At 42.9% G+C, this 26166-nt stretch overlaps 1 protein-coding gene and 1 long non-coding RNA gene across 17 annotated transcripts; one reads left to right on the top strand and one right to left on the bottom strand.

Moving 5' to 3' along the window:
* Nucleotides 1–603: 603 nt before the first annotated feature.
* On the bottom strand, nucleotides 604–18524 carry LOC104912968 (uncharacterized). 16 transcript variants are annotated; one of them, XR_014886153.1, is made up of 11 exons: nucleotides 18354–18515; nucleotides 17247–17403; nucleotides 16998–17117; nucleotides 15548–15597; nucleotides 14277–14642; nucleotides 12930–13096; nucleotides 12242–12387; nucleotides 11056–11579; nucleotides 10639–10724; nucleotides 7037–7884; nucleotides 604–2224 (listed from the first exon to the last, which is right to left on the bottom strand). It is a non-coding gene; the product is annotated as an uncharacterized LOC104912968 (long non-coding RNA). The 16 variants fall into 16 exon arrangements; XR_795050.4 differs by adding an exon at nucleotides 16597–16669 and having other exon boundaries at nucleotides 7037–11579; nucleotides 18354–18523; XR_014886146.1 differs by adding an exon at nucleotides 16597–16669 and having other exon boundaries at nucleotides 7037–11579; nucleotides 17251–17403; nucleotides 18354–18523.
* Nucleotides 12301–26078, top strand: LOC100550045 (uncharacterized). Its single transcript, XM_085235036.1, is given in 4 exon segments — nucleotides 12301–12422; nucleotides 20310–20358; nucleotides 20767–22202; nucleotides 22205–26078. Coding segments are annotated over 3 exon segments (2919 nt in total). The 5' UTR covers nucleotides 12301–12422; nucleotides 20310–20329; the 3' UTR covers nucleotides 23659–26078.
* The last annotated feature ends 88 nt before the right edge of the window (nucleotides 26079–26166 follow it).

Genomic DNA, 26166 nt, shown 5'->3' with positions numbered 1-26166 from the left:
TTGGTTTTAGGTCTTATGCAAGTACAGCCACACCGAATCCATTGCCTCCTAAAGCTTCGACAGTGTTGTAAAGGAGCAAGCAATGCCTGACTGTCGTCTTTTGGATCTCAGCAGCTCTGCCTGGCAAATGAATTAGTTGTTTTCAATAAATTTATACAGATAGAAAAAGACATAGAAGGCATTCCTGGAATTTAGCTCTATTTTGTACAGTGTGAAGTTGTAATTGCACTTAGAAAGATAATATGACCCAGAGACTGGCTGGTAGATAGAAATAGTGTTTAGTCACTAATTACAAATATCCACAGTGCTCTATTTATAACCCTAACAGCATTTTCAGGTAAACATACTTGAAGTCAGTCTCACACATTAATAAAAAAAATGGACTGTGTGATGCAGATGCTGCTGATTTCAGTCGGTGCTAGACTGCCTTGGAAGCTCCCTCATAAATTGAATTTACTGGAGACAAGACTCACTCTTCCAAGAAATGCACTCATAAAATGTCAGGAAATTAGAACATTGCCTTTAGGAACATGTAATAGATGAGAGCTGAAGAGGCGTCAATATCAAACCTTTACACATATGGTGGCAGTACAGAGGAAGATATTTTATTTTATGGTTTTGAAAAAATATTTATTGGAAAGAATGTCCATTTGAGGATTTCAAAATAGAAGTTCACCCTCTGAATTCTGAAAACTTGTAGAACTGTAGATGTTTCTGTGAGGGACCCATTTAGGGCATCATCCTAAGGGTAGACTCGTGCAAGTACTCCTGTGGTTTTAGCAAATCTGCTTTTTTTGTATAGTATTTCCACTTTAATACAACTTAGGAAATATTTCCGCATAAATTCAACTTAGGAAATGTAATTCAACTAAAAAAAAAAAAAAAAGGAAGAAGAATAAACAAGTTAAATACTCCTAAACAAACCAGAACTGAACTTACATCATACTAAAGAAAGCCAAATACACAGGAAATGGTTTTAGAACGTAACAGAGCTGAGGTAAAAACTGCTGTTTAATCTCAATGAATCTGGAGCCTGCTTATCAGCTTTGTGCTTGTTAGCAAGTTAATCCTGGAGTGTAGGACGAGTTTAAGCACTTGCCATGTAAGTCCACCCAAAGTTTATTGCTCATGCACTTCACTCAGGGTAAAAAAGAGCACATACTGAGCTCCTTAAAGGTCAGCACTGAACAATGTGTATCTGTAGGAAGTGCTCATTGCTAGGCATAAGGCCATTAACTGTCATGAAGATGGCACTTCCAACTGTACATTTGAGGGTTTATGTTGGTTCCTTTTGAACATTTGCTGTACAAAATGAGAACGTGGGACCACATCTGTGCTTCTTTTGAAATGAGCTATCTTTAGGGCTCATACAATGATTTGTGTGACAGTCATTCTGTGGCTTTGACCTAAACCCAGGAAATGACAGTGTTTGTGAGCCCTAAATGTAGGCATTCTTTTTTCAAACTTCACCAACTGAAATAGCACAGAGTCAATCACATACTCTGCAGAAACAGTTCGAAAAATGAGTTTAAGTCCCTTTGTTTCTTTTATTTGGTTAAAGTTGAGTGACTTTGTTTACAAAAACAAATTAGACCCTTTGCCACTTCAGTCTCTTCTGTCATACAAACTTTTGCTGTAGCTGTTTGAAACAGTGATTATATTACTTACAAATGAGAGTGACTACAAGCACCAAAATGCTAGCCAATTAAACAAAATGTCTAAATTTAGGCTTCTAAATATATCTCACTGCTCCCGGCAGCATGCCTCCTCCTACGCTGTTTCATTGGCTCTCAGCATTTGACTGGCTCCAGTGCTTATCTGGCCCCCTTGGTGAGGCAATTCTGCTCTCTAATTTGGCAAAAAATACTTAATTGGGTTAGGTTTTTTTTGCTATCATAATCACAAAATGCAAATATGGAGCATGCTAGAAGCGGAGAGAAAAGGAAGTGGCAGAAGTGAATGGAAAATGTTCCTCTAAGCACCAGAAGCAGAGAGATGGCTTGGTCTTGTACAACTGTACTTTTATTTACATATTTTTAAGATTAGGCCTTCTTTTATGGAAAACTTAGTTTCTCTCCACTGCAAGTTTTTAAAATATATTGTAATGTAAGCATCAGCACTTCATCTTTTCATTTTATCATCTGCTTGCTTCTGTTACCTGACAGCTGTCTCACGTACATTGTTGCATGTGGTTACAAGCTCTTTTTGTTCTGTGCTGTCCATGCTGCAAGATAAAAGTAGAGATGGATATCTTCTGAGTATGGATAATTTTTTAAATGCTACCAATAGACCTTGCTAGGAAAAAAGGAAACAGTAAAAAAAAATATACAAATAATCAGACAAAAGGATTCCAGTGTTCATTCAGCATTCTTTTGATTAATGCCCCAAGCTATTTTCATTTTACTGTTTCCTACTCTAATCTTCTCTGTTATAAGTGGAATGTGCAACATTTCCTGTCTTCCCTCGTCAAATTTGGGGGTTTATTATTTGGAAAAAAAGTGACGTTTTGTAGTTACACTTATTTTTGAAGAAACAGATTGACATTAAGACAAGTAAAACATTCAGCTCAGAGAGCCTGTCCTTTGTTGCAGGTTGTCTTAGCTGTACTGAACTACCTTCATACGGCTCTGGCTGTGTGTTGATGTGAGGGGATGAATCACTGGCTTCACTTTCTTGCAAAACAGCACGGGAGTTGCAATCACTGTCTCGCCAGGAATTGAAAAGCTGCAAGGATTTTTAAAGATAAAGCTATTTGTCCTTGTTTGTTTTGAAGGCCAGTAAAAAAGATTATATATATATATATATAAAAAAAAACAAGGTAAGGAGGATTTCTAGCAGTAAAAAATGTTTCTGACAAATAAATATTTTTTTTTCTTGATTTAGGGCCCAAGAGTAGTAGTATTTATAGCCCAGTTTCATGGTATTTAGATACATTGCTTTTGGATGTGAGTTTGAAGACATCTGTTGCATGTTTTGTTGTTGTTTTAATATTACACAACTCTCACTCTTCTAATTTATGTGCTCAGTCTTTCTTCAAATAACAAAATTCCTTGATGTTACAAATTCCATTGTGTTACCATCAATCCTTTTCAGATGTACCTTCTTCCCTTGCAATACCTGCCTATCTCTCTTGTTAAAAGGAGTCTGGAAGCTTAGAGGAGTCTCCTTATGCTCAGTAGTCAGTATGCACTGATAGGCTGTCAGCAGGCAGCTTGCTACCAGAGGCTGAAGCCAATGGCATCACTTTCTTTGTGTTACCGTGCTGAGCACAGAATTTGCAACTAAAATTCCACCAGATGTTCCTTAGCAGAGCTACTTTGCATTAATTCCATGTTCTACAGTACGGCTCCATCAGTTCTGACTCCACTGATGCATCTTTGCTTTCAGTGTTACTTTTCTCCTAATTACTGAATTATTCTGTAAGGTTTGTGAAATGAAATAATTTTATACATTTATAAAAGAATTCAAAGAATTCCCTTTCATGTTATGTAAAGAACTTAAAACAGCACACTTCTAGCACATATGTAGCATACTTCTGGGCAGCAGTAACAATTTTTGACTGAACTGATCATAAGGAAAGCCTTTATTGCCAAGGCTTTTCAGAATCCTTCAGGATCAGCTAGTTAGATTTGCTCCAAATTTAGGCTGTGTTTAGAAGTGAAGTTTTCCCAAATGTAAACCCAGAGACCTTTCTCTATAGATTCCCACGCAATGTGGGCAAATCAGATGTTATGCCTATGATACTGGCCTGAATTAATACATTTTATGTGTAAGCAGAAGCGAACGGAGTAGTAAGCACTCGTTTGAATATTTAGAAATTGGGACCATTATACAAGTTCTAATTCATGAGTTTACATAGCAGAGGCATTCTTTGTAAAGTAATCAAAACAAAGTTGCTTCACAAAGATGAGATCAGGTCTCTTGTCCAAAACTGCATGCCCCATGAGCAAGATTTTCAGAATATGCCTAGATATTTAAAAACAAGCCTTAAAAATTGAGATGCAAACCATTTTAACATTTAAAGAGTCTTGAAGATTAGGGGAATTGCATTTTGTTGTAGCACAGGAGGATTTACTGCCAGTCCATTTGCCTTTGCAATCAATAGGAGAGCCCTATTAATGGGTTTAGTCTTTTGTCTGCCAGCACAGTTGTTCCAATTTCTGATTTGTTCTTTTCCAGAATTAGAAGGTATTCAGCTCTAAAGTTAAAATTATGATTGGCTTTGCTAACAGAAATGATTTCTCAGCAGTCTATTTGTGTGTATTTTGCACTTTGCTCCTTTGTTCCACACTTGGCTCTTGATTATTTGATGCATAGCGTCCCACAGAGCAAATCATAGTGGACTAATTAAGAACTACCCAGAGTTTCCCAAGTTATGCAAGATCCCCACAACTATGAAAAGCCTTTTCAGCCTCCCAATCACATACTGTGAATTGCTGTAAATCAAACTTTTGAAAAGAATCAGAGCCGTGCTGCATGTCCTTATATTCTAGTTCCAGGAGAAAATGGTTACTTTTTACACTTTACTGCTCCTTTTTTTTTCAGTATTATTTTCCATAGCTTAAATCCCACAAACTTTGAGCATCTTGAATACCAATAATGTTGATTTAATGAGAGATAGATTGCTGATAATGCACCAATGGTGACACTGATGTCTTTATTTTCACGTGGCTGTGTAAGAGTAAGTGAAGTGAGAGCGATCGCTTGGGCTTCTGTGGCAGAGCTGAGGCTGCACGATAAAGGAGACCAAACCTCCGCTTCTGGGTGTCACATTACTGCCTGTGGAGGTCAGGCAGATATTTTTACCTCAGTGTCACTACTGGGAGAAACTTGGAAGACATCAGCTTACACTGAAACTATAGGAGGCAGCCAGGTTAATTGTTAAAATGGGTCATCAGTGTCATTGCATGCAACAGACTTCATGGCTAGAGCCCTGTACGTGTCCTCACCTCACACTTCAGGAGATCGATTGCGAGGGTTGTTCAGTGCCATGCTACAAGAACAACTCTATGTTTGTCCTTATAGCAGTTTATTACTGCAGTTTTATTACTGGAGAGATTGTTCCTCTTGGATGAACAATCATTCTTGGGTTATTGGATGCTGGAATAATGCACGTTACACTTACCCTTTATCTCTTCACTATAATAAAAATGAGAGACAGATTGACATTCAGTGGTTGCACTGAAACAGGCAGAAGCCAGCTGCTATGTATGCTCTTGCAGCTGAATCCACCATATCCTGTACAGTAAAATTGCAGCTGTGAGATACAGGTAATTGTTGTTTTGTTTTTTTCTTTAAAAAGCCTTCCTTTGGCCAACAAAATAGGCCCACTGGCTCTGCATGCATCTTTTCTTGCTACTGATGACAACCATATGGAGCACCGGGCAAAAAATGACAGCTCTCACTTCCAGGTGGCCAGTTAGGGCAGAGAGAACAAGAGTTGCTACTGGATTAAATGAAAAAAAAAGCATTAAGCCTTAGAGGAGCAAAAAGTGAATCTCTGTATTGACATACATATATATGTATATATATGAATATATATGTATATATATATTCCAAATAATGGAATAGCCCCAACATCCTTATTAAACACACTCACACAAAGTATAGCAGCTGAGCTTTTCAAACTTTTGCCCCATTACTTTTTTCATACAGAAAAACAAAACCACAGACTGTCAAATTTTGGGTTTGAAATACATGATAATTTAAACCAGCATTGCTATTTTTCTTCTCTTATATATTAATTCTATTTAGTTAATTCTATACCTAAGTGAGAGGTTTCTGTAAAATAAATTTACCTACAGCCTTGAATTCCAGGATACATTTGATTTTAGCTGAAAGAACAGGTCTTAGCTGGAGCTATGAGGACTGCATTTGAACCAGCTCCACAAGTCAGACCAGAAGGAAGAAGACAGAAGTATTTACTCTCTTTGTGGAAGCTTCCCTGAGCTGAAGTACTTTGGCTGTAGATTGTGTCATTCAGGGTACAGTGCAACTTGTCTAAGACATGCAGTCCCTCGGAAAACAATCATATTTCTGTGTCAGGTCTTACCAGTTCAACACAAATCGTGTATTCATTTTTTTTTCCTATGATTTCATTTGCATTTTAACCTTGTACATAGTCACTTTTTCTTGATTCTTCTATGATTAAACACAAAAAAGAGAGAGGAAAATATTTTGATGTTGAGAATTCTCCCCCCATCCTACCCAATAGCCAATAAAGAGAAAACTGAGGGTGTTCTGTATTCTGTCTTCCAGATAGCTGATTTGCAAACAGACATGATTTCATAGGTAGACTGTAGTGAAGTAAATACTGCTTAAGTTACAGTGTAGTTATTTATATTCATTCAGCAAAAAGTTAAGCATGTGATTTGTAGTTTGCATGAACAGATCCCTAGATAGCTCATGGGCACATGGAGGGAAAATGCTTAGCAGATCACTGCTGTTTAAGTTAATTTTGTCTGCTGAAGCTCTCCTGTTTGGGTAGAAAATGGTCCATGAATATGCTCTGCTCTGGCTATGGGAGGGGAGGAAGACTGTCTTTTATGTCTTCTGAACACCTGCCTGAGAGCTGCTCCTTTGTCATAAAGGGCAGACAACTGGTTGGTGCCAGATCCTGTTTCATCACTGGATGTTCACTACCTCTGTTCCAGACTGTCCTATCTTCCTTCGCCTCAGCTTTGCTAGACCAAACAAACACCATTTTATCAACTTGTCCTTACTTGTCAAGTTTCCTCACTGCTTATCAGCCTTTCTTTTCTGGGTTCTGCTCGGTCCATGCTTAGGGCTGAATACTGCTTTGCAGCTAAAATGTTGCCAGCATAGAATAGAAAACAATAGCTAGTTCAGTGCCCACCCTTACCCCCTCTCCCACCCCAGGTAACATTTTACTGAATTTTCTAATTGGAAAAAGAAATATATATATAAAGCCTTTTTTAGTCAATAAAGGAAAAGGAGATATAATTCTGGTAGTCATTCTGTTAGCTCATACAAGCACTTTTCTCTGAAACCTAAAGAACGAACAAACTGTACAGACCTTTCTGGAGTGCTGCCAGATTACTTCTGACAGGAAAACTCAGCTGTGTTTTCTGCTCATGTGGGTATTGTTGCTATGTGGAAAGTTCAAGACCAACAGTTGGAAATGTGTTGAAATACTGTGGAAGGTTATCATATTTCAAAGGGTGAAGTTTATATTCTAAATCAATAACTGCCATTTAATTCAGCCTGGTTGGAAGAGTACACAGTTCCTTCAACTGATCATAGAATCATTAAGGTTGGGAAAGACCTCTAAGACCACTGAACACAGCCCAGCCCCCATGCCCACATTCCTTTTCCTAATATCAACCTGAACCTCCTATGGCACAACTTAAGGCCATTACCTCTTGTCCTCTGCATCTCTTACTTCTGTGGAACAAAAAAGGCCAACTGTAAAGGCCTGTGCAGATTGCAGTTTGGGGATAAAGATCTCTAAATATTACCTGGCATGTATCTTTGGAAGAAGAGAAACAAAGGTAGGAAACAGCAAAATACCCATTACAAATTATTTCCTATCAACGCAAGAACTAAAAGTGTTATGTCTGAACTTCTTATCCACCATTTTTCTCACACTGGGATTAAGAAAAATGCAGTTCTTCAGTTATCAGCAGCCCATTTTTTAAACACACTCCAAATTTACAGTTAACATACTCTTGCAGCTACACTACACCTCTAATATAACACAACTCATTAAATATGTTCTCTGCAGACCTCATCAGGCAGCTTAATTTATGGTGGACTTACCTTCAAAATCCATGAGTTTTGTTTAATTTTGCTGACATACCAGCTGTCAAGTCAACCATGTCCTCACTAAAGGGTGTTCCAAGTGAGGCAAGCAGGGGTTTATTTCTTTTGATGAGGAAAAAAACAGAAACTTCACTAAGTCCTTTTGAGCTCCAGAATAATATTTTACAAAGGAGGCAGAGAGGGTAGGAGAAAAAGAATGAGAAAAGCGTTTTTCATGCATGACAAAAAAAAAAAATGCAGCAGTCTTAGAAAAAGGGGAAAACACTTGCTAGGGGAAAGCATACTAATAGATATATATCATCATTATCAAATAATTGGCAGTGAAGAAACCTGAATTCTCTATGCCAACCCTGATGATGGTTAGGTCTTTTCCTAACAAACCAGTCCCACAAGTATTTATATATGTACATAACCTCACGTGGATAGCACAAGTGACTGAAGCTGCGGTAGCATAAAAGTGTTTGCAAGATCATGCAGAATTGAAATGATATCATGTAAATACTTAAGGTTTGGTTAGCACTTCAACTTGTATAAATACAGAATCAAATAATCATTTGGAAGGGACTCTTAAAGGTCATCAAATCCAACTCTCCAGCTCTACATTTTAGACTAATCAGTGTAAAAATTCTTTTGTGTACACTATTAATCCATTAATGCATTATTTTTAAAGTTTTGGAAATGAGTATTCTGTGAGCATGCACTCGTCTTACTCTGTTGCCTGGGACTCTATTTTGAACATGTTGGCGACAACTATTGAGTGGTATTTATAGCTTTATTTTGTTCTCTACTGGGAAGAGTAATCTCTCAGAAGCTCCATTCCAGCTCCTCAGATTAATTGTCTACAAATTAACTTCAAAAAATTCTAGTGCAGGAGTTCTTTCGTTACAGGAAGTATCCCAGCTGAGATAAGGGTGCTGTATAGATAGCAGAAAGGAGCAAGGGGCAAGGAATGGTCCTCTTTGTACGAGTCAGCAAAAGATGCTGTGAGCAGCTCCAAGAAGAAGAATACATGCTGATAAAATCAAGGAAAAAGAAATACAAAAAGAAATAAAAAAAAACACCCTGCCTACTTCTAGTATTTCCCTTTAATAGATCTGTACAGCTCTTGCTCAGGGTCGCTTATTCTACATTTTGTGAGAACTATGGAAAAGAGGGATAGGGAAATAGAACTCTTTTTTAATGAACGTGCTTGGCATACAAGTGTAACAAAATATCATAAGCTTTAAGCAGTTTGCTATTTCACATCAGTGATCAACATATCTACATCAATGTCTTTTATTACATCGCCAACTTATTATGGCCTCTTAAGAGTGTATATTTCTGGTACGACAAAATGAATGCTTATTTCAAGTCACCACATCCCTGTTCTGCATCAAAGCTTTTTATATCAACAGCAGCTTCATTTCAATCAACTAAAAGCATCTCTCTAAAAGATCACATCACAGAAAGATTCCCAAGAGCTGCAATTGTGAACAAACCCAAAGTTTAAATGCTTGTATCGCACAAGAGGTTTATGAGGAAGTCTTTGCATTTGCCTGCATTGAGGCATTGAGGCATAAGCCTGCATTAGTTTAAGTTTGTTAATACCAAGGTTTTGGCAGTGGCACAGTTAGTTTATGACAATGCTTTTAGCCAAGGCATCCATACAAAATCTCAAACTCATGCACTGATTTCAGTTGAGTAGGTGTCAAAAAAATCTGATTATGGCTTAGAGTTAATTATTAAATAACATACTTAAAAAATTAAATTCAGGCTCATTTGAACATGGAATAGCAGATTTGCCTGTGTTTGTAATTGGTTACTAACTGTCTTCTTGGATTGTCTTGACAAAAATCTGGGTAAACACAACTATAATGGATCAGCAACTCACATCCTATTACAGATACTTAAGTTGGAAAGCCAAATACAAGAACAAAATCTGTCCAAAAACAGATAACTTCTGCTCCCACTTGTTCCATGCCAGTTCCCTAATTAACGGTTAAGACTAGGATTAAGTCCGGCTTCAAATGAAATTCTCATCTAAGAAGCTGTTTCAAGAAAAGTGAGAGCCAAAACTGTTTTTATGTCAAAAATAATATAATAATAATATTAATGACAGATTAACATGGTCCACCAGCTGGTACATCTGTCAGAGTTATAAAAATGTTCAGTAGCAGAATGGAACAGAATCATTTCTGAAAGCTGATAATTAAGTTTCAATAATATTGAAAGATTCCTTCATAAATTTCTATAAATAATTCCCACAAATGAATGATGATCTGTTTTACTCTGGTTATCTGATCCTTCCATACAAGCTCAACACCATGTCAGTGGTTCTCCATCAGCTATTCTGGTCTGTTGAAGGATCCCACTTAAAATGCAAATAGAAAACAAAACACCAGAAAACAAAACTACAAAAAAACAACCAACAGCAGGGTCAGCCTTTAATTGGCAAAACCATTTTCAACACGTTCTTATACTGATTTTGATTATAACACTGTTTCATCTCAAGGCAGTCTAAAAGCTTAATGAATGTATATAAAAGCAATTTCTCACTGAAGTTCATAATTCTAGCAGTATTGTAGTATGTGAATTAACAAATTTCTTATTTCACCTGTGCCCAGAAAACACATCACTGCTAAATCTAATATTACAGCATGCCAAATGACTGAATTAGGTAAGCAGTTTGAAACTGCAGAGAACAAATGCAATGCAGGGAAGCAGAAGAATGTAGGTGTTGTGTCTGAAATCCTTGTACATTGTTTAGTGAACTTTCTCATGTTATTTTAGTGCTTTGCAGCTTGGAGGAATCCCACAGTGACTTGTAAACCCAGCATTTCTATAACCTCATTTTCATTATAGCAAAGGTGATCTTACTGTTTTCCTTTGCAGGTCAGCAGAACCATGATTTCAAAAAACAATCAGCTTGAGATCTCTTCTTTCTGGTTTAACCTCACACTGAGCTGCAGACATACACGGAGAACAACATGGATATAAGGTATTAATGTTTTTCCATTTACCAAATACTTTAAGCCTACCTCTCCAAAGTGCTGCTATCACTGCCTTTCTTTTAAGGCCATATGACTGTTTGCAAGTAAAAATAGAATAATTTATATGCATAATGTAAAATTTCTAAGACTTGAGGTCCTGTATAAGAAATATTTCTTAATTCTCTTAGCTGGAAAGATTAATAACAGCTGCTTTTCCTTTGTGTGATCCCAAAAACTCATAATCTGTTTCCCTATCTTCTAAAGTCAAGGACTTAAGGTGTCATCTGACTTGAATAATATTTACCATGTTGCACGTTGCACTCCTCCCCTCTGAGGTCCAAAACTAGAATTTGTTGTACCAATCTTGGTGATTCCTGCAAGCAGTGGGTTGATGCGATCTTTTAATCCAGCTGGCTTTTTCCATGAGAGGAATAAAACCGTGGTCTGCAGGAGCGACTGACTTCAGTCAACAGGTTATGACAGAGGAAAGTGAATCATTGTCATTTCAAGTTCAGTTAACAAACCTCGAAAAAAGTCACAGCAGCAGGATATCTCAGGAGGGAAACCTATGCAACGCCTGCTTTGTCCCTTCCAACTCAAATGATTCCATGATGATTCCATGATAGTAAAGAAAAAAAAGTGTTTCAAAAGTCTTTGGATTGCTTAAGAGGAAGAAATTTTCCGGTCTGGCCCAATTCATTCATCTTACCAACTGGATCAAACCTTGTCCAAAACTTTTTGACTCTACACAAATAGAAAATGTTGTCCTGTAGCTAGTAGCAGGGCAGCTAACAGGGAACTCCAGATTGTGGAACTATTTGAAATGTGCTGTGGAAACAGGAACTTCAATATATTATATATCAAAGGCCAACAAAACAAACAAGCAAAAAAAAAAAAAACCCACGAACACTACTGATAAAAATGAACAAGAGCACTGGGTTCTGCCTCTTCACAAGACAAATTAGGCTTGTGCCTATTTGAATACTTAGCACTGCCATTAGGGATTTTACTGTTCAATAAGTACTGTGCGCCAAGAGAAAATTAAAAGCCAAAGACCATTGTTACTTTGGAGATTGTGCCTCTGTCATTCTGATTTCTGAGTGTTGACAGCAGAGATCTGAGATGACTTTTCCTGCATGGATGGGTCAACTGTTTAATGCTTAAATCGTGCCATCACTCAGTAGTAAATTGAAAAGGATGGCCAGCTAGATGAAGGAGTTATCATATGCCAGTTTGAAACTAACCAGCAAAAATAATAAGAAAAAAAAAAAAACAAATAGGAAACTGAGCTTTTCACCTACAGATAGAGGCAGGCTTCACAAGTCAGAAGCAGTTTCAATGTCAGTAGGAAATCTGAGACCACATAAGGAAATAAATGGTTCTCCCTTCTAGTCACCATTTTCAACAGTGAGTAGCTACTTTTGTATCTTAAAACTACAATCTGGGATCTGGGAGAACATTGCCCTTTGGAACTGGAAATTGAGTCTTACCTGTCGCTGGTCTTCGAGGTGCATAGTTTGTGATCTGTGCTGACGTGCCAGGGGTGAGTCCTAATGCTAACTGTTTTCTTTGCCTGAAGATGGACCAGATAAAGGAAGAGTACAAAATGGTCTTCTACTGCCAGAGCCTGGGTGATCTAGGAAGAAAAACAGAAAGTATAAAAGGAGTAAGGTGAGACCTGTAAATGGAACAGCACCAGAATATAATGTTTCATTCCAGTACTCTGCAGTTGATAATAAAGTTAAAACTGATGGGAGAACTCCTTTTTAATTACTAGCTGTTCTTTGGGCACTTGTTAATAGGTCACTACTCCTAGGAAGATTTTAGCACATACTTCTGTGTGCTTTCATGTTTTTCAGGAATTCTGTAGGTATTTGTTTCTTAAGTTACAGAAAATTCTATTCTAAATCTGGCAGCTGTTGGTCAGAACTAAGTGCTTGGAAATGCAGATGTTATTATAAGTTATTTAATTCCCTGTGGCTCGATATTTATTTCCAAAGGTATGAGGAATACAGAAAAAGCATTTCTACAGTCAGCTCATGCTTTGGATGACACCAGTAGAGGGCAAAGATCTGAGAACAGATGCTTGTACTTGGAAAACATGTACATGTAGCATTAATAGTAATATTTATCCTTTTCTTGGAATAGCTGGAGCTGAATATGTTTCAAGGTAGAGACCTTTCTTTCTTGTGTTCCATGGGATAGAATTTGCCAGATCCATCTCAAGAATATTTTCTCTTCCTGCATTATTCATACTGCTATCAAGTAGAGTAGTTGACAAGGTTGGTACTACAAGAGGGATTTTCTCTGTCATTACATGGTTGAGTTTTTTGTGAACAGATGACCTGAAAAAAAAACCAGAGAAGAATTATCTTAAAAACTTTCTTCCAAACCCGTTTCTAAGCAGCTTTGTCTTGGAATCTAAGGCTGGATCAGTGCAGGTAAGGGGGTGAGTGTGCAGCTGTTGAGCCTTTAGACTCACTTAATTCAGCTTCACCTACTTGCCTCTGTTGCTGTGGCAGCACAGACCTGTAGGCTACCTGTCCTAATCTTTACTCTGTCCTACATTGTTTCTGCAGCCTGTGCTGCCAGCAGCCATGGTCTCAGTAAAAGATAAGTTGTTCAGTGTAAAGTTAGCTCTTATCTAGGTACACAATTTTCAGTTCTTTTGACATGGGCAAGCCTGTAACAGGTTCCAACATCACTTTGAAAATGAGAGTTAACAGTGTTGTTGATTAATCACAAAACAGTTGTCCTTGCTGTTTAAAAGTTTTAGATGCTTTTTCCCCAGCTGACATTTTAGGGAAAAAAGAAGAACAAACAAGAAAGTCTAGATTTTGCCATTGCATTAAGGCCTTCTCAAGGAGAGGTTCAGAGTGACTTCTAGGCAGAGGATGTTTTTGCAACAGCAATACAGAAGAATAGAATACAGAATGTTTGCTCAATTCACATTTGTCAGGAGCTAGAATACTGACACTGACATTTTATGGTGACAGTATATGTAATACTTGAGTATGCTGATATGTAGTGATAATGATCTGCATAGAACACCTTTGCATTTTAACACGTTAATGGGTGTAGAATCTGACTCAAGCCTACCCTGCTACTCTTTCTCCAGCTTCCAGTTTTAAATCCAGTTTTTGATTATGCAGGAGAAGGTGAGCAAAGCCCTGCACTGAGATATGTATGCTGGGCTTGCTATAACGTGTTGTCCTTCAAGCATCCAAGTGGCAGGAGCTTAGTGTACCAAACTATGTCTGCAATAAGGATGTGTTGGTACTTGTACAAGGTAGGGAAAACTAAGGTACATCTGCAGTGGATTTACTCTTTACACTTCAACACTTACGAAGGAATCAATTCTCAAGTATCTCCAGTACCTTTGCCACAGTCATTTTGGACATAATATCCATCCAAACACTGTCTAGGTTTTGGAATGAATACTTTCTAACCAGTACATACAAGAACACTGGCCTTGGTTCTAGACCTAGCTTGTTCTACTTGAGGCTGATAGTTGCTCTCACTCACTTGTATTTCCCAGTCTGATTGCAGCTGGCGACTGGAAAGACGCTGATTTCTATAACCTTGGGTAGCAGTTGAGATGGTTTCTAGAGAAGACCAGCCAGAAAACTTCACAGTGTCTATTTTCTTCAATTCTTAAATGAACTTGAAGTGCCAAAGGGTACTCTCCAGCTCTTTAGCATATCCAGAAACGCAATAAAGACAAAAGCTTTCCTGCTTTCGTACCACAAAGATCAAAAAATCAAGTGATGTCCTTGTATGGGAGCAAACTTAAGATTGCACAAACCTTTGTGCACATCAGATTGCAGTTTGCGGTAGAGTTTGCTTCCTTATTTATACTAGTAAAAGTTCCATTTAGAAGGTCTACACATCCTGCAGGAGGAATAAAGCATTTTAAATACCACATTGCAAATCAAATTGTATATATGTTTAGGCATCAATGTATTGCAACTATACTAAATATGTTATTGGGCATTAACTGTGCTATTGTGTTGAACAGCTGGGTGAACTAGATTAAATCAGTTTAAGTAGCTTCTACCTCAGACCATCCTTTGATTTTCTTTTTGAATCAATTCTGAGACTTCAGAACTCTTATATGACATTCAGCATAAGTTATTTCATGTATATTAAAAAAGAAGACTGCTTTTCAAGGCAAAACTAGAAGTGTTAACACTCTTGTTAGTAGATGTGCTAGCCTTTAACAATGACCATGACTACTTACTGCAAGAGGTGTCCATTTCAAGACAAGTAACTTGCTCCAAACAATAAGTCACAAATGAATAGCTACATAAGCACCATAAAGTACATGCAGATACCTCGGGTATATGTGTAATTATTGTGGATGTAACCTAAGCACACAGTTTTGCACAAAGCCTTACACCTTGTAAGAATATCGGTCCTGTTGTGGATAGGAGAAGTTACGTTGGGCAGCCACAAGATGGCAGCTGGAAGTGAAAGCTGTGCGAATACCAACACAGTTTGCTCTGTGTAATGCTTTTAGAAGGTCCTTCTCAGCCTGCAAAATGTAGGAGCCTTACAGTCAGCTGTGCCGTGCAGAACTCAGCCCACTGCAGAGGAGCCTTTCTCAGTGTCTGCCTCTATAGAATGGGGATTGTTCTTAGAGTACAGTAATTATTACATAACGCTTTACAAACTGTGTTCTAACCGTAATAAAAGGCAAAGGGACATTTGAATAGACTGTGCTGTTTATGTTAGCATTTCCCTACAGTAAGAGAAATGATTGGCACAGTAAAATCAGACAAGCAATAAGGAAATACCTTTACAAAGTTTCTGTCTGCTTAGGTTCTCCCAAGATAGTACTCCAAAACTGGAAAACAACAAACAAATGTTTGTTAGTTGGGGATCCATATTTATGTTCTCATTTCAAAGAGCAAGTTCATTGGTTTGAGAAAGGATTTTTCTATGTCAAAGCCTGTCCAAACGTCTCATCTGAGGAGATTCTTTTTTTTTTTTCTGCATTATTAAGCTTCAATTTTCCATTAAAATTTAAAAAAAAAAAATCAAACTTGATTAAGATCAGTAAGAATTACATTTCAGATTATAAACTACATTTGCTCTTGGGAGCCTTCTTTTTTCCTTTCTCCATCATTTTTGTTTGCAAGGTAACTTAAATAGCAGCTGAATGAGCAGGACATTTACATTAGGCAATGACAGGCAGATCAGTCAGTTAAAAAACTTCCAAAAATTTGATTCTGATTCACATTCAGCAAGTTTTGCTGGCACTCCAAATATATTCTTCCTTTTCTAACACCCTAGGAAGCATCCCAATGATACCATATATCTATACGTATAATCCACAGGTCAGATGGTCTAAAATACAGTTATTTGATTAAAAACCTTCAACCTGCAAAATTAAAGGCAGAAGTAAAGAGTGTGCTGGAAGAGAGAAAGCAGGCTGCGGGCAAGTTGAGAACAAAGAAACCTGTAGGGGAAGAAGCAATTCTAGGATAAACCTGACCACATACCCACATCCTGCTGTACTGCTGAATTCTGCCGTGTAGAAGAACCCCCTCTTCTGCTGTATTTGCACATAAAATCTGACATTGCTTTTACTTAAATACCCCCTACTAAAACATTAATGCAAGATGGATATTCATGCAGCCATCGGCACATCTCCACCATGCCCACTAGGATCCATGTCCTTACAGACAGTTCAGTCTGGGGTTGTCTCATTCACTCAGGCAACTAGAAGTATATGGTAGTTCCAAAAGAGACAGGTAATCTTCCACCTTTGTATAAATCCTAAAGTTAAAAGTATGAGCATTTGAGTGGCTCAGTAAATTGTGCCAGCAGATTCCACACTGACCTCCTGAGAAGAATACTGTTGAGATGAAGTCTCATTCTCATCTGATCATGGACATTTCTTCCTGAAACAAAGTCTAACAACAGTTCATACTTAGAAACTACGTGAATTGTAGTAATTAGTTTCCTGAACTTGTATAAAAGTGCTTTGGCAGCTGCTCTGTAAACTATTTTATTTTTTTTTTAACTAAAATTATATAAATATTTATATCTGACCTTTGGGAACAGTAATCTATTGCTCACCAAATATGAGGAATTTCCCATTTATCTCACTGCTGTAACTGACTTTATGCAGAATACTATCCAGCTGTTTTAGGTAGAACTGGGATTTTTACTGTAGTGTCTTTGAGCATAAGTATTTCAGCAACATCATAGAGTGTATCAAAGATTAGAAATCCCACTCACCTGTCTCCTTACATGAACATGTCTTTCAGGAGGGAGGTACACTGCATCCTGGCACTTCTGCATTGCAGTTCTACAGGTCTGACCTCAGCTGCTGTTGCCTCTAGTTGGTTAGACCATAATCTGGACAGTAAACAAAAATTACAGTGCTGAAGCTGAATAGCAGGCTGTGACTACTGCCCATAATTTATGTGGGGTTCTTTTTCGGCTTAGCCTGTCCTTAGTTTTGTCATGAAAGATAACTTTTCTTACTTGCCTCATGGATGAGTGAGCAGAGGAACGTGTAGCTCATCAGTTGCTATCCCCATGAGTCCATGATGCTGGAAAATCCCAAGAGAAGGCAGGAAGGAAGCATTCAGGCTTACAGCATCTGACATCTGCTATTTCCTGAAGCAGCAACTTCCAGTCCCTGTAAAAAGCAGCAAAGGCGAGAGGCAGTTTAGAAAAGGGAATGGGAACGCAAGCAGTGGAAATAGGAGAGAACCACGAAGTTGGACACAGGCTGATACAATTCCACTAATAAGACCAGTAGTATGTCATGTCCCCAGAAGCTTGTATCCTTCTGCTTTTCATGAGATCCACACATAAAAGGAAATTAAGATCTTCCTTGCATGTCTGATGGGACATTGTCAAAACATGACATAAAGCAGTCAGGCTGGATTCAGACGATATAAGCAGCACTACTGCAGTGAATGTCATACTGAAGGTCAGCTGCACTTGGATTACATATCTGAATTCAAATGGGCTGTATTTACAGAGAAAGCAAAGCCTTATTTTGGTCACGAGAATAAGATTTTGCTGTCTAACTTCAGACAGTGACTTCCTTGTGTACAGGTAGCACTGAATTGCAGATTCACTTGGGCATTTCTACAGGAAATAAACCCAGCTGCAGCTTCAACTTTTTTGTTGTTTTGTATTTGTTTTTAAAAATCTGATTATTTTTGTGGTAGTGCTGAGTTGCAAATTCATTGGAATTCTATCAAAATTCAGTTGATTTCGACAGACCTGGAGCTTACTGTTCTAAGTTGAGACTTCTGGTTCTGTTTCTCATACATGTGTTGCTGATTCACAAGCCAGGGAGCTAAATACTGGAAGTAATCACAAAACCAGTATTTCTTAGATGATTTTCTCGAACGTCTTCCTTTTAATACAACACCAAAAGTGTCAGACAACTTTTCCATCTTCTCCAGGTTGGGGTGGACAGCAGGGAGATTACTAGAAACCCATTTATTTCAGGTTTCCATTTTTAAAAATTAATTTATAGTGAAGATGTTTTTCTTAGGATGGGAGAAGCTCTTCTAGGTTAAGCTAACATTCAAACGCTCAAGTAAAAGAAATTGGAAGCAAATATCAACTTACATTTGAAAACGCAGGCTTAAATGGACAAGTGACACAGCGAAGCTGCTGCAGATGCCCAGCCAGCTCTGCTTTGATCTGCTGCTGGAACCCATGAGTCATCTGCATTGTTTGTCACTCCTTCCATTGGCTGCCAGCAGACATTTCCTGGTAGGACACTGTAACTCCTTAGTGCCTGCAGACTGTTTTCACGGGCTGATTTATTAGCTGCCTGTAACCAATGAGATGGATGCTTTTTTCCTCACAGTGAGAGCTCTGAGGGAGGGATCTGATGATGGGGACACCGCACCCGCGAGAAGCAGCGCCTCCTGGGGTAGAGTTCGGACTCGCTGTCAGGAGAGGAGACCCAGAGAGCTTCGTGGCTTGTGGGACAAACTAGGTTTAAAATAGGTTGGCTATTCAAAGCCAAAACGACAGGGGATTTATGCTGTTGATCACAGTTCAGAACAGCTGTTCCAGTCCATGTCACGTGCAGTTTTTGTACAGTAGTAGGCTTACTGTGTACACAACAATCTTCTCACCTCTTGTCTTTCTTTTCTTCCCACGTACGTTTTCATTTGTTAAGTTTGCCCCATGTGACTCTTGGATTGCAGCTTACTGCCATTAGCCATTCCTTATCCCACTTGGATCTTGCCATCCATATTCCATGAAACTCTTTTGCAGTGCATCCCATTGATGAGAGGAACCAGACACTATTCTAACCCTAGGATCCTACCAACTATGGCAAGTTCTGTCAACTGATGCTATGGGGACAGGCAGGTACTTTAGAATCCCTAGCAGAAGGAAATCAGACCACAGGGCTGTGGGTACACTTAGAGTTTTAGAATTACATGAACAAGCAAGCAGCATAGCTTACTGTTACCTACAAGGAAGACCTCACTGCAGCCTGCCAGTACTCAAAGGTAGCTTACAAGCAGGAGGGAGACCAACCTTTTACACGGTCTAGTACTGATAGCACAAGGGGGAATGGCTTTAGACTAAAAGAGGGGAAATTTAGGTCAGCTAGTGGGATGAAATTCTTCACTCAAGGGGCTGTGAGGCCCTGGCACACCTGTCCAGAAGGGCTGTGGGTTCCCCACATCTGGAGCTGCTCTAGGCCAGGTTGGGTGGAGCCAATTCCACTTCTAGATTTCCAGTGTCCCTACCTTTGGTGATCCAGCACACAACAGAAGGGCTGAATCACACTGCTGGCAGCTGGCTTGCTTGTGCCTTACTGACTGTCCCCACAGCAGGTGCATGAAAGAGGGAGAGAGAAGCAGGATTGATGTAGCAGCAGCTTGCTTCCATGTGGTGGCTCTGTGTGCTGGATGATCACTTTGTACTCTCCCACCAACCTCCTGGAGCTGCTCATCCTGTGCCGTGCTGGAGCCCCTTAGACCCTGGGTCAAACCATGATTGTTAGAAGCCCCTAGAGCTCGTTAGATGCCTCTAGATCTCTCACAGTCTATTGGCTTCCCTTAGTTTTGTCCTTTCCCCCCTCCCAGTACAATTCAGTTCTGCCCAGTCCTTCATTATATAACCCAGTGGAGGAACCAAAACCAGTAGGAAGCTCTGTGGGGGCTGGGGGTAGGGAAGTGATAGCGGTGCCTTGTGACAGAGGGAGGGGGGACATGGCAGAACAGGGGAAAAGAGGAGACATGATGACAGAGAGACATGCGGATTATTGAGGGCTAGGAGGACATGGGATCTGCAGGGGCATGGGGGCATAGAAGACTATGGGAACACGGGGGAACATGGGAACCTGAGGGACACAGGGAACACTGGAGATTGTGGAGACATGAGTGACATGAGAGATATGAGAACATGAGGGGCATGGAGTCACAACACAGAGCATCAGGGAGGTGGCATAAGCATTGGGGACAGGTGCCACTGCTGCTCCTCCAGAATGTGACAGCAGTTCCCACCACCTACGTCAGTGGTGACATGAAGTGATACCACAACTTCCCTTTTTCACCCCAGAAAGGAGACAGTGGCTGAGAATGATGGAGACAGCAGAGAAGAAGGCGAGGTAAGAGGGGGAAAAGAGGGATCCTATATGGCTCTGTCCCTGTCTTTGTCCACAGTCCTGCACTGGTCCTATCCCCTGCACCCCTCCTGTCGGCAAATCCCTGCATCCCTTTCACCAGCACTCCTCATCTTACACAGAGTTCTTGTCCCCAAATCCTCAACTCCATATGCCAAGCCAGTACTGCACTGGGTTTTGCAGGGAGGAGGGCATCAGTAGTGCACTGGGTTATACTGGTATGGGGGCACTGAGTCACTGGGTTATTGTAAATGGAACTGGGTTATGGTGGGCAGCACTGGTCATGGTGGGCAGTACTTGGTTATAGTGTTTGGGGTCACTGAGTCATCCTTGGCAGCACTGGGCCGTTCTGGTCCCTGTGCCCCAGCCCCTGACCCTCTCTATCTCCCCCAGGCCCAGCACCAGGATGTGTCCCTCCCACTGCTGCCCACCCCAGCTGCTGCTGCTGGTGACAGTGACACTGATGCCGATGGTGCACCCATATGGCTTTCGCAACTGCATTGAGGATGTCAGGACATCTTTGTGCTTCCGCTGCATCCAGCGCTTCCTGGAGTCACCGGCCCTGGCAGTGTCTGACCTGCCACCAAATGCCATTTCACTCAATCTGTCATACAACTTAATGCGCTGCCTGCAGCCCTCTGCCTTTGCCCGCCTGCCACGGCTGCACACCCTGGACCTGGCCTACAACCAGCTGGAGACGCTTTCCCCTGGTGCCTTCCATGGATTGGGTGCGCTGGTGGTGCTGGACCTGTCTCACAATCGGCTGACCACACTCGCCGAAGGGGTGTTCAACAGTTTGGGCAACCTGTCCTTGCTGTGGTTACAACATAACCCCCTGAGCACGGTGTCACCTGGTGCTCTGCTCCCCCTGCTCAACCTGCGCCGTCTGTCTCTGCGGGGCGGGCAGCTGAACGGGTTGGGGGCGGTGGCAGTGGCGGTGCAGGGCTTGGCACAGCTGGAGCATTTGGACCTATGTGAAAACAACCTGACAACGCTGGGGCCAGGCCCACCACTACCCGCCTCGCTGCACACCCTGCAGCTGTGCAACAACTCGCTGGGGGGGCTAGTAGGGGGTAGCCCAGAGATGCTATGGCACGTGAAGATACTCGACCTCTCCTACAACAATATCTCGCAGGCAGAGGCCTTCACCCAGCTCCACCTGCGCAACATCAGCCTGCTCCACCTGATGGGCAACCCCTTGGATGTTTTCCACCTGCTGGACATCTCTGACATCCAGCCTCGCAGCCTGGATTTCTCTGGGCTGGAGTTGGGGACTCACGGACTGAAAAAGGTGTGCCTGAGGCTGCAGGGTCCCCGGGCCTTGCAGCGGCTGCAGCTACAACGCAACGGGCTGAAGGTGCTGCAGCGTAATGCGCTGGCATCGTGTCCTGTGCTGCAAGAGCTGGACCTGTCCTGGAACCGGCTGCAGCAGGTGGGCTGTGCTGGCCAGCTGCTGGACAAGAAGCAGCAGGAGGAGCTGGAAGTGCTGACAGTGGAGCACAACCTGCTGAAGAAACTGCCATCTTGCCAGGGGGCCCAGGTGCTGCCACAGCTGCACAACATTTCCTTCCGCTTTAACCGCATCCTGACTGTTGGGTCCCATGCCTTCGCTTACGCCCCGGCCCTGCAGGTGTTGCAGCTCAATATTAACAGTCTGGTGTTGCTGGACAGGCAGGCACTGTGGGGGCTGCACAACCTGACAGAGCTGCGTCTGGACAACAACCTGCTGACCGACCTTTACAACAACTCCTTCACTGAGCTCCACAGCCTGCACACCCTCAACCTGCGCAACAACCGTGTCTCCGTCCTCTTCCCCGGTGTCTTCCAGGGCTGTCCGAGCTACAGACGCTGGATTTAGGGGGCAACAACTTACGCCACCTGGCAGCACAGTCACTGCAGGGACTGTCCAAACTGCGCAGGCTGTATCTGGACCGCAACAGACTGTTGGAGGTGAACAGCAGAGTGTTCGCCCCGGTGCAGGCTACCCTGGGGGTGCTGGACCTGCGGGCCAACAACCTGCAGTACATCTCACAGTGGCTGCATCAGCCACCACCCTTCCGCTACCTGAGCAGCCTGTATGACCTTAAGCTGCAGGCGCAGCAGCCCTATGGGCTGAAGATGCTGCCTCACCACTTCTTCCAGGGCTTGGTGGAGCTGCAGTGGCTGTCGCTGTCACAGAACATGCTGCGGGCCATCCCACCAGATGTCTTCGAGGACCTGGGCAAGCTGCGCTCCCTGACATTGGCTGACAGCAGCAATGGGATACATGACCTGCCTGACGGCATCTTCAGAAACCTGAGCAACCTGCAGTTCCTGGACCTGGAGAATGTAGGTCTGCACTCACTCACTCTGGAGGTCTTCGGCAACCTTAGCCAGCTGCAGGTGCTGCACTTGGCCAGAAATGAGCTGAAGACCTTCAATGCCAGTGTTGCCAGCCGGCTGTCCTCCTTGCGCTACGTGGACCTGCGCAAGTGTCCGCTGAGCTGCACCTGCGACAACACGTGGCTGCGGGGCTGGCTGAACAACAGCCGTGTGCAGGTTGTCTACCCCTACAACTACACTTGCGGCTCACAGCGCAATGCCTACATCCACAGCTTTGACATACGTGTCTGCTTCCTGGACCTGGGGCTCTATCTCTTTGCTGGGACTGCACCGGCAGTGCTGCTGCTGCTGGTGGTGCCGTTGGTGTACCACCGCACCTATTGGAGGCTGAAGTACCACTGGTACCTCCTGCGGTGCTGGGTCAACCAGCGGTGGCGGCGGGAGGAAAAGCACTACCTATACGACAGCTTTGTGTCCTACAATTCAGCTGATGAAAGTTGGGTGTTGCAGAAGCTGGTGCCTGAGCTGGAGCGTGGTGCCTTCCGACTCTGCTTGCACCACCGTGACTTCCAGCCGGGCCGCAGCATCATTGACAACATCGTGGATGCTGTCTACAACAGCCGGAAAACGGTGTGTGTGATGAGCCGCAGCTACCTGCGCAGCGAGTGGTGCTCTCTGGAGGTGCAGTTGGCCAGCTACCGGCTGTTGGATGAGCGACGTGACATCCTGGTACTGGTGCTGCTGGAGGACGTGGGTGATGCTGAGCTGTCTGCCTACCACCGCATGCGACGGGTGCTGCTGCGGCGCACCTACCTGCGCTGGCCTCTCGACCCCACAGCCCAGCCACTCTTTTGGGCAAGGCTGAAGAGGGCACTAAGGTGGGGAGAGGGAGGAGAAGAGGAGGAAGAAGAAAGTTCGGGTGGAGGGGCAGGAAGGCCCAGGGAGGGAGACAAACAGGTGTAGTGCAGGTGTCAGCTGGCTGTAGGATGGAGGAAAATCAGCCGTAGGGTGAAGGACAATAGCTGGCCAAAATGTGAAAGAGGACCATCCATAGAGTGGAGGACAACAACTGGCCAAAGGGTGGAGGAGAACCAGTGATAAGATGGACAGCAACTATCCGTATAGACAATCAGCTGTAAGATGGAGTGCAACAGCTGCCCATACAGAAGACTACAGTTGACCGTAGGGTTGAGGAGAACCAGCCATCAGATGGAGGACAACTGGTCATAGGGTGGAAGACAACTAGCTGTAGATGGGAGAAAAGCTGTCTGTAAGATGGAGGATATCCAACCGCAGGGCCATAGAGAGGAAGGCAACTGGCTGTGCAGAGGAGGAGAAGCAACCACAGGGAGAACCACAGCAGGGCTTTTCTCATCCCAAAATGCCAGGTTTCCATCCCAAAGGACACCAGAATAGCCTTTCTCACTCCACATACCCAGATCTGCCAATTCAGATGACTCAGTCGAAATTCTTATGTACTGTAGAATTAGATTCTGAGATTCCCCTCCAAACAGGCCCGAGAACAACCTTCTTACTCTAGGCTGTTCCCCTCCTCAAACTGGCTTTTCTTGCCTCAAAATGCTTGTACCCATCCCAAAGGACTCCAAAAGTGCTTTTCTCCCTCAGAGCATTTTCTGGGATCCCACAAGGCATTGTTACCCTGGGGTGCAGCAGGCTCTGTTGTGTACAGAGAGGGGTCCCCAATAAAGCAAGGCTCCCCCCGCTTCACTTGTCCCTTGCTATGGTCATATGTGGGATGAGGTGGGATTGGGATGGCATTTTACGGGGCCAGACAATGGCACAGTCAGATGAGGGGAGCACTGTCCCTGAGTTCTTTTTGGCCATTGTTTGGGATTCTGGCTGCAAAATGGGGGAAAAACAGAGATTCTGAGCAAAGAATAGGCTGAGGTGGGAGAGCCCAGGAGGTCTCAAACTCCCGCAAACCCTCTCAGTATCACCAGAACCCCCTGGAGCTCCCATTTTCCCCTTGGAAAGCTCTAGTGTGCTCAGCCTCTCCTGCCTCCAAAGTTCCTCCAGGCCCTGTGTTCTCCTCCAGAACATACTAGTACTCCATTATCCCCCTCTCGAAGTCCTGTTTTCCCTTCAAACAGCTTTAATATCCCCAGAGACACCTGGAGTTCCTCCAGAACCACTCCAGAGTCCCCCATTTACCCACCACTACCCTCAGAGCCCGCTATTGACATGCCTTCTCCCCAACCAGAACACGTATTTCCCCTCTCAGAGCCCCCCGAGGATCCCCAGACCCCACCAGATCATCCCAGGATTTCCATTTCCCCTCCATTGTCTCCTATTGCCACCCCCTCTCTCCAGTATCCCCAGTTCCCACACAGGACTCCAGCTTCCCACTCAGACACCCCACTCATACCTCTGCGGTATCACTGCAGGTGCTGGGGGAGGAACACTGAAAAAGTGGTCAGTTGCCTTGGGACCACAGAACTGCAGCCGGGATGCAACAGCTGAGACCACCAGCAGCAGCAGCCATTCCCCCAGCCACAGTGCAGCTGTGAGGAAACCTTCCAGCACACCAAGTATGTATACAGGAGGGGCTGATGTGTGGCCAAGTACCAAACATCAAAACACAGAATTGTTAAGGCTGGAAAAGACCTCTCAGATCCCCAACCCCAGCACACTCTCACCGTGCCCACTGCCCACGTCCCTCAGTGCCACTGCATCACTGCTCTCTGGGAGCAGAAATTGTTCCTAATACCCAACTGAACACAGGACATGGCTGACAGCAGGTCACACTCTGTTACCATTACTCACTTTGTAACTGCCGAGTGATGAGGAAATGATTTAGAAGAAAGACGGGGAAGGATTAACTGGGAGTCAACCAGGACACTTGGGAGAAACAAAGGGAAAATGAATGGGAGGAAGAAAGAAGACAAAGCCAGACTCTGCAGCTGTGCCAAGGCAAGGGGCAAGAAGAGAGGACACACTGAAATACAGGAACTTCCATTCACATGGTCACTCAATGAGACAGGTTGCCTAAAGAGGTTAGAAAAGCACCATCTCTCTGGATATCCAAATATGGGAAGCGGTCCTGAGCCACCTCCTCCAGCTGACCCTGGTTTTGGAAGGCAAGAGTGGCCAGGTGATGATGGCCTGAGGTGGTTTACAGCTATGCTATAAATATGTAAACATGAGCTGTATGCAGAACCATTTGCTCTGCATCAGAAACCATTGCATTGCAACGGTTTCTGAGGGCTTTGGGGCTGCTTTCCAGGAAACCCCAGCACAGCAGCAGGACCTCAGCACGGCCAGATGAACTTGTGGGACTCCCCAAAGCAGTGGGACACTGAGAGGAACATTTCCAGGGTACCCATGGCCTCGTGCTGGAAGAAGGAGCAGGAGGGAGGGCAGAGGCAGAGCCAGAAGCAGGGGCACGAGCTGACACCTCCACCTCAGCCAGCTGAGAAGGGCTCCCAGGCTGCCTGCCCAGACCTCAGATCC

Source organism: Meleagris gallopavo, chromosome 13 (assembly GCF_905368555.1).
Source record: "Meleagris gallopavo chromosome 13, MGAL_WU_HG_1.1, whole genome shotgun sequence".
Classification (NCBI taxonomy): Eukaryota; Metazoa; Chordata; class Aves; order Galliformes; family Phasianidae; genus Meleagris; species Meleagris gallopavo.
Note: the sequence above shows the minus strand (reverse complement) of the source record. Positions and strands in the feature narration are given on the sequence as shown.